Below are 12,105 nucleotides of genomic sequence, written 5' to 3' on the forward strand. Positions count from 1 at the left end.
CTTAGCCATTCCGCTTAGACGTTCAATTCAGGGATTCGGTTGCAACCCAAGACGACTACCGGAGTTAGAAACCACCCCTAGGCGACAGCCATCTGATTAACCATAGATCGATTCGGTCCTTTTAAAACCAAATCGCGAGTAAAATCTAGTGAGATATTACCAACCTTTGGGTTCTGACCTGCACGTGTGTGAGTGTCTCTTTTTATATCGTATTATTGTTAGAAACTGTAAAATAAACTTAGTTTGCTAATTCTCTATTTAGTAATATTAAGGTATAATTAAGTAAATTTAAACTTCTAAAGTTAAAGCATAGGAAATTAACGTTTTATTACAAAAATAACTTTTGTCTAATTAAATAGATACTAATCAATTGACCACCATAAGTGGTCAACATAATACCAGACGAGCTTCGATTAACCATACTTTGTTTCCTGTTCGCATTACTGAGGTCAAACTCGGTTAATTGCGGTGAAATCTTAACAGTTCGCATTACTGAGCTCCAACTCAGTTAATTGCGGTAGAAATCTTACCTGTTTGCATTACTGAGTTCTATCTCGGTTAATTGCGGTAAATTCTTAACTGTTTGCATTACTGAGTCTTAACTCGGTTAATTGCTATAGATTTCATTACGAGAACTCTACGTTTGGTTAATACCTTGACGTATGAGTTCTAATACCAGGAAACTCAAACCCTTTTCGTCATCCAGCATCTCTGGTATGGTCAGGAAGCACACGAAGCGTGCACACTCGGCCGATAAGGCTTCGAGTTACAGTAGACAAGATCAACAAAGTAACTCCGAGCTGTTAGCAGATTCTCACACAGCTACAACCAAACCTTCAACTGTAGAAACCGTACCTACTAAAGAAGAAACATACAAAGTAGAAGAGAATATAACAGCAGAGGGTTATAATATAAACAATATATAATATATACAATTATAAATTATAAATATCAAATGTGAATATCAATATGTAGGTGAATATGAATAAAAGAATATCAATAACAACAGAAATATTAATACCAAGATTTTAAATAAAACTTAACATTAATTAATAATTACAGAAACTTTAACCTTAAATATCACTAAATATTACTAAAAATCAATAATAGACTATACACAACTATAAAATTACTAAATAGCCCAGCTTTTATAAATACAGAAAACTTAAACCTTAATTATCACTAAAATAGTGCTGAAAGTCACTAATAGAATATATACACAACAATAAAAATACTAACTCTATTATCAAACAAAATAACTATGAGGTTGCAAATAATGAAATGTAAGCAGAGAATAAATAAGAACTCACAGTTAGTTTATTTACTAACAATTCTTTCTTGCAGAAAAACCTAAACTTTTATTTGCCAACACACTAACTCAAAATCTCCAACTCTAAAACTCAAGAAATCTTCAAGCTGAAGACATATTTTAGCTTACCTAGAGTTTTTATGACTATATTGTCCTTTTAAGAAAAATAGCCTAACATTACAAATGTATTTAATGACATGTGCAAATTGAAAAATCAAAAAAGACTTTATTATATTTATTCTTTATATTAAATTATTATTTATTACTGAGGAAAGTAGCTTGATTTGGCCTGAATTTTTACGATTATTGATACAAATTAATAAGAGCCATATATTAAAAAAATACTGTTAATTAACCCGAAATAATAAAAAACTAACTTGAGATTTAAGAAAAGTGTCCAAACTGGGGACGGGTCAAATATGCACGAAGGGTCACTTTTACACGAGAGTATAAAAAAATTATAATAAAACAAATACCGAACAAGGGTAAGCGATGGGGTATAATAAAAAAGAATAAATAAAATGTTAAAAAAATACCGACCAAGCGTAATAGTTAGGAGCAACATTGATAGTATAAAAAGAAGAAAATAAATAAAAGTATAACAATAAATAAAAAGTTACCGACCAAGGGTAACGGTTAGGGGTAACAATGATAGTAAAAAAATTAAATATATTATTTTTTAATGATAATGATAATCATAACAATAATTAGGATAATCATAAAAATAATAATCATAAAGATAATCATAATGATGATGATAATGATAATCATAATGATGATGATAATGATAATCATTATGATGATAATGATAATCATTATGATAATAATGATGATCAAGATAATGTTAATCATAACAATAATAATGATCATGATAAAGTTAGTCATGACAATAATAATGATCATGATAAAGTTAATCATGACAATAATAATAATAATAATAATAATAATAATAATAATAATAATAATAATAATAATAATAATAATAATAATAATAATAATAATAATAATAATAATAATAGATATAAGTAACCATGTCAATAACGATTAAAAATTACTGTATAAGTTACTTATAAGCATAATTTTTATAGAAGTGTGTATATATGTAATTTAAATATGGTATTCCCGATGAGCTGTGTTATTAGTTTAACAAAGAGAAACTAACGACAGTTTTAATAAAGCAAGTACTTTGCAAATTGTTGTTGTTCTTATGTTAAACTAGTTTCGTTCGGATATTTTTTAACGAACATATTGCTAATTCAATATTTTGAACATATGATAACACAAAACATAAAAAAATTATTAATACTTATATGTCTATATCACCAAAAAAAATTAACAAAAATAATGAAGTAAATTATGAGTAAGACTTGTAAGCTAGTTGGTAGATGTATATAGAATTACTAATAAAATGATTAAGATATTTATACACACCTGTCCAAAGCTACCCTTTCCAATTACTTTTAGAATTTCGTACCGGTAAGCAATGTGGTCATGTGATACAGGGATGTAAGAGCAATTCTCGTCGTCGTAGCCGTTATTACTACCTCCTCCAACCATACCTTGTCGCTTCTTAGCGTTTTGGCCGGCAAAGTAGACATGCGAGTAACTGAATACCTCATGGTGCTCAAAACTTGTCAGTTTGTGCATGTACTGCTTCATAGCTTGCTCTGGCGTCATGTACGACTGTACCAATGCAGATGTAATAGTTGTTGTAGGGCTGCTACGTGTGTTTGATTTAAGCAAACTAGCTTTGGAACTGCCACTTAATTGGTTTTGTTGCTGTACGTTAATTTTATTTTGACAAGAATTATTTGTTGTAATATGACTCATACCTCCTTCCTTTACCTATAAAATGGTAATATTTATAAAATCTACTTATTCTGTATATTAAAATACCTTAGATAAGTTATTTCGGGCTGATTGGTTTTAATTTCAATCAACTTTGTGTTAAAGCATTTAATAGAGTACACAAAGGTTGCTTTGTTTATGAGTATGAAATTCCATTTGAATAATAAAGAGTTCATAAAACAAAACATAAATAAGTGTTGGTGTTTCATGAAACGAAGGAAACAAAACAACTACAAATAAATCAATCAATTGACATCATTTTATTGATTGACATAAGGAAAACTTATGCCTAAACTGTAGAAGTTGAAAATTTACCTATAATTTATAAAATAAACAAGTGTTTCTAACTGTTCTTATGCATTGTAATGATACAAACTATAGTTATCAACACAAAAAAACTGATTAGTACTTTTGTTTTATATTTTTTAAAACTATCCAAAAAGTAAGAAAACTTGAAGCTTTTACATGGTTGTTACTCTTAGAAACAAATTACTCTAAATCATCAAGACTTTCGAGCACAAGTTAAAAAATAACTTAAAACTAAAGAAGAAGTAAGTGGTATATAAATAACTTTAATGGTAATAACCAGGATTTAATGCTTAAAACTTAAATATATATATAACTGCATAAAAATCAAAAATATAGAGTTTTCAAAAACAAAATTACTTGAAATTATTAAAATAAAATAAAACTGTTTAGAAGCTAACATTATAATCAAAATATCCTGAATCAACCGGAGTTTTTCTAAAGATTTAAACTATCTGAGTAAACTGAGTTAGTGACAATTATGAGTTTAATTTCTAAATTAAAAAAAAACTTCAGTTTTTTTCTACTAGTTTAAAACCAACACAATTTTTATACTCCTTCAACTTTGCTGTTGTGATCTTATCAAATTTAACGAAATTTAAATATTAAGGCCATAGGGGGACCAACTTTTTTTTATGAAAAGTAACATTAGCTCTTATTTGAAAGTTTAAGAGTATATACTATAAGACACTTTTTAAAGAACAAAGAAAAATCAATGAACTTTTGAGATATAACCAGTTTTGTAAAATAAAAACAAATCCAACACATGGAAGAAAAAAAACGAAGGTCGATTTTCGTGGAAGTTTAAATAATTCCTTAAAAACTTATCTCCACCTTCAACTTTAAAGTAATTGACTTAAAACTTTTAAGAAAAGTTCTTTTAAATATTACGAACAACTTTTAGGAAGCAGATTTTTGAAAAAAAATTAATTAATGACCAGATTTTTTTTTTAAAATCGATCTTTTTTTGTTAATTGTTTACAAAGTCTTAAGAAAAAATATGCAAGTTGATCAAAATTTATTTAACATTAGTCTGGGAAAGTTTTAAAACTATTGCTCAAAAACTGAAGAAGAAGATAGTTTTTTAGTAAATGGTCGATGTTCGCCATTTTAGTATGCATTTCCTATAAAAAAACCATTCAAAGTATCTATCATTGATCGTTTATATCTCAAAAGTTACTTTTTTTTTTCAACTGTAAAAACAACTGGTAGCTTAGTATTTTATGTAAAAAGTAAGATTAAATTTCTAAATAAAACGAACTTACCCCATCTCTCTAGTTTAAAAATTGTATCACAAGGTAAACTTTATATTCTTAATTTTTATTATGATTTATTTAAGACATTTAAATTTAAAAATACTTAAACATTTTCTCTACAAAGCTTTCTAGGCAGGACTTAGTTGAATACTTGTTGTACTGTTCTGACCTAGTAGAAATAATAACAATAAAAAAAAAATTCAAGAAAAATAATCCAAACTTACATTGCTTAAATTTCGGTTGTGGTTTCGACTTTCGTACAACTGTTGAACCTAAAATTTATGTATATTTTTTCAATTTTTGACTTGAACAAAATAATTTATCATCTGAAACATATACTAGCACAATTAAAGTCTAAAAACATACTAAAACACACTCAAAATTAACTTTTATCAAATAAACAATACATAATAAATTAACTTTCGTTGAACGATACTTATAATGGTTATCTTAATACTTCGAATCTTAAATTTATAAAACTTTTTCATTAAAAGAGATTCTTAAAAAATTGATAAAAACATAATTAATAGCAATTTACTGACATTTCATAGTTAAGAATTATTGACTATAAATACTGATCAAGGTATTTTTTATTAAAACAAGGTTCTAAAACAATTATTTCTTTGGGATTACAAAATAGCGTAAACTCAAAACAAGTAACTACTATTAAAAAGTTATCATAAAAGTTCATATCTAAGGTTTTTTATTGATTTTTAAAAATAACAGTTTTAAATACATACTTTGTAGTCAGAATTTATTATAAAATTCGGATAACTCAAAATGGCTTATCAGTAATGTATATTTTTATTAATTAAAAAAACATTATTAGTTATTTATCTTATGTTATATATTCATAACACTGTCTTCAGACCCCTAACTGTTACGTTTAAAATTAAAAGCTAACAACAACAATTTATTTGTTTAAGTGTATAACAAAACAGTATTTTATACTGCCTGTAAAATATCAAAAGTATAATATTACTAGTAGACACCACAGTAACATTTAAAATAACTACATTAAAACCTTTTTAGATTTAAACTTAATACTTTATTTTTAACTATTCAAAAACATAAGTTTAGTGCTAACAAAGATCCGAGCGAAACAAGTTTACTAAAATATATAATAATAATAAATAAAACAGTATTTATTTTTTTATTACACTAACACATGTTTCTGTGTGTTAATGGATCAACACACTTCAACGAAGCGCTGTTAAAAATAAATACTGTAAGGAAAGAACAGAAGCTAAAGTAGGTATACTTATATGTTTTTATGGAAATTAAAATAAATACAATAAAATAGATTATTGTAGATTAATGGTTAATAATATTTACATTACATAATGTTTAATACGAATGTTATAAAACAATATAGTATTTGTAACTATTAAGTCTAAACTAGAAAAAGTTTAATATGGTTTTTTTAAAGATTAGTAACGATTAAATATTTTTAATCAGTTTTTCTTGATTTTCATGTAAGTGGCTTTATATTTAGATTTGTTATGTTATTTTGTACTACTACTTTTTATCTAATTTAGACTTATTAATTACAAATATTATATAGTTTTATAACAGTCGGATTTAACATTATGTATATATATAATGTATAATTAGTTAACAAACTAGTGGCCTAATTTAACGCTTGTTTTCTTTTCGCTCATGTAAATTACATGCTAATTTACAAAAAAAAACTCTATGGTATGGCAACCATGTTAACTTCAAAAACTTAAACGAAATATGTAAACCAAAAATTAATTAAAATGAGTCAAAACAATATTATATACTATAAACTTTTACTACTAAAATCATAACAACTCAAACTAAAATCAAATATTTTTCTTAGTCCACCTTTTTTCTAACTAAACTACATTTCAAAGCACCGGTGTTAAAAATAACAACACAAAGAATAAGTCTTTTTAAAATCCAAAAACACCTTAAACTTAAAGTAAAGTTTAAACAAACCAATTCTTTCTACATATAACAAGATACTCAATAGACATTATGAAATAAAGCACATGAAATGCTCTCACTAAGAGAAGCAGCAACAACTGCTCAAGAAAAGATATCGCAGTAATCAAGGAAAGGTCGCTTTAATCAATGCATGCGCGTTTATAGCATATGCATATGGTTGGTTTGATAAATTCTTATCATACAAATATCTGCAATCTAAAAAAAAACAAATTAATCGACGAAACTAAAAGCAATTACAAAACAAAGTGCACTATTTTTTCATAAAAATATAATTGTTAAGGGCATAGGGTAGTTTTTTTTTACTTAAAACACATTGGCTCTAAATGAAAACATTAAGAAATTTAGGTCAGTTTTTATAGAAGAAATTTCAATAAACTTTCAAAATATAGTCTATTTTGTTCCTGATACAAACATATAAACCGGACCTTTTTTTTTTTTTTCTCCGAAAATTTAAAAATCACTAAAACTTCTTTATTTTTGATTTTTGAGCAAGAGACCTTAAATTTTTAGAAAAAGTGTTCCTTGCAATATTTAGAAAAGCTGTCTTAACAAACTTTTTAAATTTGAAAAATATTAAAACCAAAAAATTTGAAACTTCTTGTACTTTTATTTTCAATTCCTTTTACAGATTTTTACATTTTATAAAAATAAAACTGTGAAATTTAGTTAATAATTTTACAAAAATTGTCAGAGGGTGTAAACTTATAGTGGTATAGTCATTTCTCGCCATTCAAGTATTCTACTTCAAAAAGTAACCTATAAAACAATCAAACTTTGATCGCTTATATTTTATAAAATACTTTAAACTAAAAAACAACAGTAAAAATCAAATGATAAATTAACTATAATTAAAACTATATGACCAACAAACACATTTTATTCCCTTATGCCTTCAATAAATAACAGACTTGTAAAACATCTAACATCCTTAACATTAACATCTTAAGCAAGTTTTTAAATAATTTAAATACCTAAATATTATTTATATTTTATCCCAGCTAGGCTGAAGAAAATTTTTGCTAAAAACTGCTTTAAAAAACGTTATAAACTGATTAAATACTTGCTTTAAAAAAAATGCTAATAAAATAACATAACTATTTAGTCAAATATTCAAAGTTTTATATGACGTAATGCGGTTATAATATTTTTTTTCAATCGTTTTGTAAATAAATATCTAATTAAATTTTAAAAAACTTAAGGCACATTTATACTTATTAGTAAAATTTTGATTTATGCACAGAAAAATTCTTTTCTATGCCTTTGCTATGTAATATATTTTTAGTTTATTTTGCACATAATTTTGAAAATATTGTAATTGTATAAATTTCATAACTCAAGATTTCGAAATAAAATTGGGAACTGAAAGATAATAATGTAGACTTTAACAATAGAAGAAATGTTTTAGCCTCAATAAAAAAATTAAAACACAGCTATAGTTTACGAAACATAGAAAAAGGAGGTTATTAACTAAATCAAAATTAAGCGTAACATATAAGTACACTACAGAAACTGCCAACTTTTTTCTAGCTATATTTTTTTAACTTGAAAATCTAAGCCATTTTAGTGAATCTGCTTAAAACTAAACAATTTCATGACGTAATAAAGCTTACTTATTTTTATTTAAGCACGTTTTGGCTTGTTTTGTTTTTTTTAACAAACTGACTTAAGATCTGGCTTACTTTATAAAGTCAGTAACACAATAATATCAGATAAAACATTGTGTTTCATTTAAAGTATTTGAGTGTAAATATTATACAATTGTATAGAGCAGTGGTCTTCATAGTGAGTACTTGTGCAGACTGGGAACGGGTCTAAACTGCACGACAACAAAATTGCACGAGTTCAAAAATTGCACAAAGCCAAATTTTCACAAGGGAACAAAATTGTAAGAAGACGATTTTGCACCAAGAGTCAATTTTGCACGAGAGTAAAAAAGTACAGAAAAACAGAAAAACAAAAATAAACTAAAAATTAATTTAATAATTGAAAAAAAAGTTATCAACCGAGGTTAAGGGTTAGGGGTAACAGTGATAGTAAAAACAAAAATAACTAATAAAAATTAAAAAAATAATAATAATTATTATTATATTAATTAAAAAAAAAACTTCCGACCGATGGTAAGGGTTTAGGGGTAATAGTGAGAGCAAAAAAAATAAAAAATTATAATAATAATTAATATAAAAAAACAACAAAAAACTTACCAACAGAGGGTAAGGGTTAGGGGTAACAGAGATAGTAAAAAAAAATTAATTAAAAAAAGAATGAAGTTAAATTAATAAAAAAATAAAAATTAACCCGTGCAAAATTGTCTGCTTGTGCAAAAATGTCTTTGTGCAATTTTGTGCACTTGTGCAATTTTGTACGCTCGTGCAATTTAGACAGCTACCTGAGCAGACTAGCATGTATAGAAATTATTCTACTGAACACAGAAACTTTAGGTTTAGTAGGATTAAAAAATATAATATTTTTATAATACCGTTTATTTCGTCTTTTACTATTATAAAAATTTTTAATATTATCTAACAACTCTAAAAACTTGATTACATATTAAGACACTCAAAACATAAGAAAATTATGTTGGTTAATAAAAAAAAATTATACAGTCTAGTGTGCACAGAATTGGTTTTACATAAATTTAATGTGCACAGTTTTTAAAATTTTTAAGACCACTGGTATAGAGTATAAACATATAGACAGTTTGTACCTTGGAGGGCAAAAAAACTACAAGTATTTTGGATAACGAAAAAGAAAGCAAAATTTGTTGCTGATGTAAGCGATTTAAAACGATTTGAAGAGTTTTTCATGAAGGCACTTTTTGATTTTCTCAAAAACTATAAAATAATAAAAATTATTAAAAAAAAAGTACAGAAAACCAAAAAATGCTTCCATAAAATTATCTTCAAATAGTTTTAAAACGCGTAGTATGTCTTTTTGTGATGATTGCTACATGTACAAAAATTTGCAGCTAAAAACTTGATGGTTGAGTTTTTAAGGTACCATACAATTTACATATGGGTTATTTTCATAAAAATGTAAAAAGAACGATGGTGGTAAAAGCTAGGAAGCTAATATTTTATGTGTTGTTTATTTATGTAATTTCCCACACTAAAAAAATTTGGTTAGAAACTTGAGGGTCGGGACAACAGATGCAACCTACTGTGCAAGCTCATAAATAAAATAATGACTAGTGTGCAGTGCATGAGCACAAATATAAGATTAAGTCTGTCTTAGTAAGAAAAACCAACTTATGTCTACTTAGCAAATATTAAAACTGCCAGAGATTAAATAAATTTTAATTTTAGTACTATTAATACTGTTTGTTTGTCTAAAAATCAGCTACTTTTTACATTAAACCAAGTTATAAATTTTTATATCAAGTTTACAGCATAAGCATTTTTGTCTTTACTACTTATTAATCTTAAGACTTCAAGTAGTTTTTTATTTTAGTAAAAACTTTAGCTACTGACGATTTTTCTAGAGGTTACACTTGATTTGAGTATTTTTTTTAGTAAAATGTATATAATCTTAAAATTTATTGAGTTAAAGAGTGCTTCTACTGCAATAAAATTATTGCAGTAGATAAATATGTCTATCATAAATAAAAACTTTGTTTAAAAATTGCTTGCAAATTGCCAATTTAAGTTTTAAATTAAGCTTACTAACATTTATGCATTATCAATAACATAATTACAACTGTAAATTTCTAAACATACAACTATCTGGAAAATTTTATTTAAAATATGTAAACTATTTAATACTTTGATGCAGTGATAGCAATGAAACATTTATATGCTATGCTGAAAAATATTTATTTTAAAAATTATTATAACAATTAAAAAGCTAAACAAAACGTGTTTGATTCAATGCAGCTGCTTATACTTATTTCATTAAAAACACCTACGTTTTAAGGCCATAAGGGGGTTCACCTTAACTTTTACAGATTAATCTTATATTGTAGAGTTTTATTTTTATCTGAGTTTATTTAGCCTGACACATATGAACCCTGATTGTAAACTACACAATACTTTATAAAGTTTTAAAACATTTTTCTTCATTCATGTAATTGCTTAGATGAAAGTATTAGTATTCTACCTTTTTTGAATCATTAAACGTTTCTAATACTACTTATTTTCATTTTTATAACGGCTTTTTTATTTAATAAAAAACTAAATCAATACATTTTTATAATAACTTTTACATACATGCTACAAGACACTAGAGTTGTCTAGTTTTAATCAAACACTTAAATTTATTTTAAATTATTTTAAAAACAAAAAAAAAATGTAATACTAATAAAATTAACTATACAAAACTATATACTTTTGCATCATTTTGAACTAATGGAAGACCAGAAGTCCTTTTTTTGGTGTAATGATTGCTATAACTGTTGATTATTTTTTTGCCTGTCGTTAATAGCTGATTACTATTAACTGCTTTTGTACTTCTATGTCTTGTTGAATTGTTGCTAGTACCTTCCGGGTGTTTCTGACCTTCATACAATTGTTGCACCTAGATCATAACATTTTTTTAGCATGTTCCTTTGACAAGTAAATAATTTTATGAAACTTTAGGTGTGAAAAAAATAAAAATCTATGATATAAATTATTAGAACCTAAAATAAAAACTTCAAGTATATAAAGTAATACAAAAGCTTGTTTTTTATTGTGATAATAACCAAAAAAAGTTGATTTGCAAAAAAAGTTTTTGATCAAGCTAAGTTAGAACAATAACAAACACATAAATGTTAAAAACAACACAATTTAGATTTATAAACACAGATTTTTTTATTAAGATGGTTAAAATTTTTATTGTTTTTAATTTAAAAATAAATTTTCAGCAATTTAATTTAGCAAAGCTGTGCTATTTTCAAGCTTCTTAGATGCTGTATTACAGGCCCAGCTAAAGTAGAATGGCCAGAATGCAAATGTTGCTATGCTAACTGAACACTGAATACTTTATAAATGCTGTTTATTTTAATACAAGTTGTCATATTCAAGTAGATTTCTTTATTAAATTCTAGCAACTCTGATGCCAAGTATTTTTTAGCAGTTTAAATCATATTTCTTTATCAAACAATAAATTAGCTTTAAAAAAATAAGCAAATTTAGGTTTTTCAGGGTACTCATGGAAGGTGCAAACTAAAAAGGCAATTAAATACTATGATTTTGCTAGTTGTATTACATCTTTAAAGACACCCCACTCAAACCTGTAGACAAAGGTTTCCAAAAGTGGGTTATTTTAGAATTTAGGGGGCAATAAGCTGCAAAGAGGCCAAAGAGGTCCGTGACTAGTAAAGGAGTCATAATTTGAAACTTACAATACATATTCTAAAGTAAATAATAAAACACAAAAGGAAGGTTTTAGGTGTATTTATGGGTTGTTTTAAAACTTACACTAGATATTCTGGAGTTTATA

The 12,105-nt window shown here is 25.8% G+C and overlaps 1 protein-coding gene across 3 annotated transcripts in view; it reads right to left on the reverse strand.

The window, feature by feature from the left end:
- LOC145832236 (dual specificity tyrosine-phosphorylation-regulated kinase 2-like) overlaps positions 1 to 12,105 on the reverse strand; it is a 34,762-nt gene that overhangs the window by 20,082 nt on the left and 2,575 nt on the right. For all 3 annotated transcript variants that reach the window (XM_082939567.1, XM_082939572.1, XM_082939560.1), the window contains exons 3-5: positions 11,011 to 11,199; positions 4,944 to 4,991; positions 2,741 to 3,154 (exon numbers count right to left, since the gene is read on the reverse strand). In XM_082939567.1, the coding sequence (XP_082795693.1) occupies positions 2,741 to 3,154; positions 4,944 to 4,991; positions 11,011 to 11,199 (651 nt within the window). The remainder of the gene's footprint in view (positions 1 to 2,740; positions 3,155 to 4,943; positions 4,992 to 11,010; positions 11,200 to 12,105) is intronic.

The sequence above is a fragment of the Thalia democratica genome, chromosome 1 (assembly GCF_965202585.1).
Source record: "Thalia democratica chromosome 1, ktThaDemo2.hap1.1, whole genome shotgun sequence".
NCBI classification, from domain to species: domain Eukaryota; kingdom Metazoa; phylum Chordata; class Thaliacea; order Salpida; family Salpidae; genus Thalia; species Thalia democratica.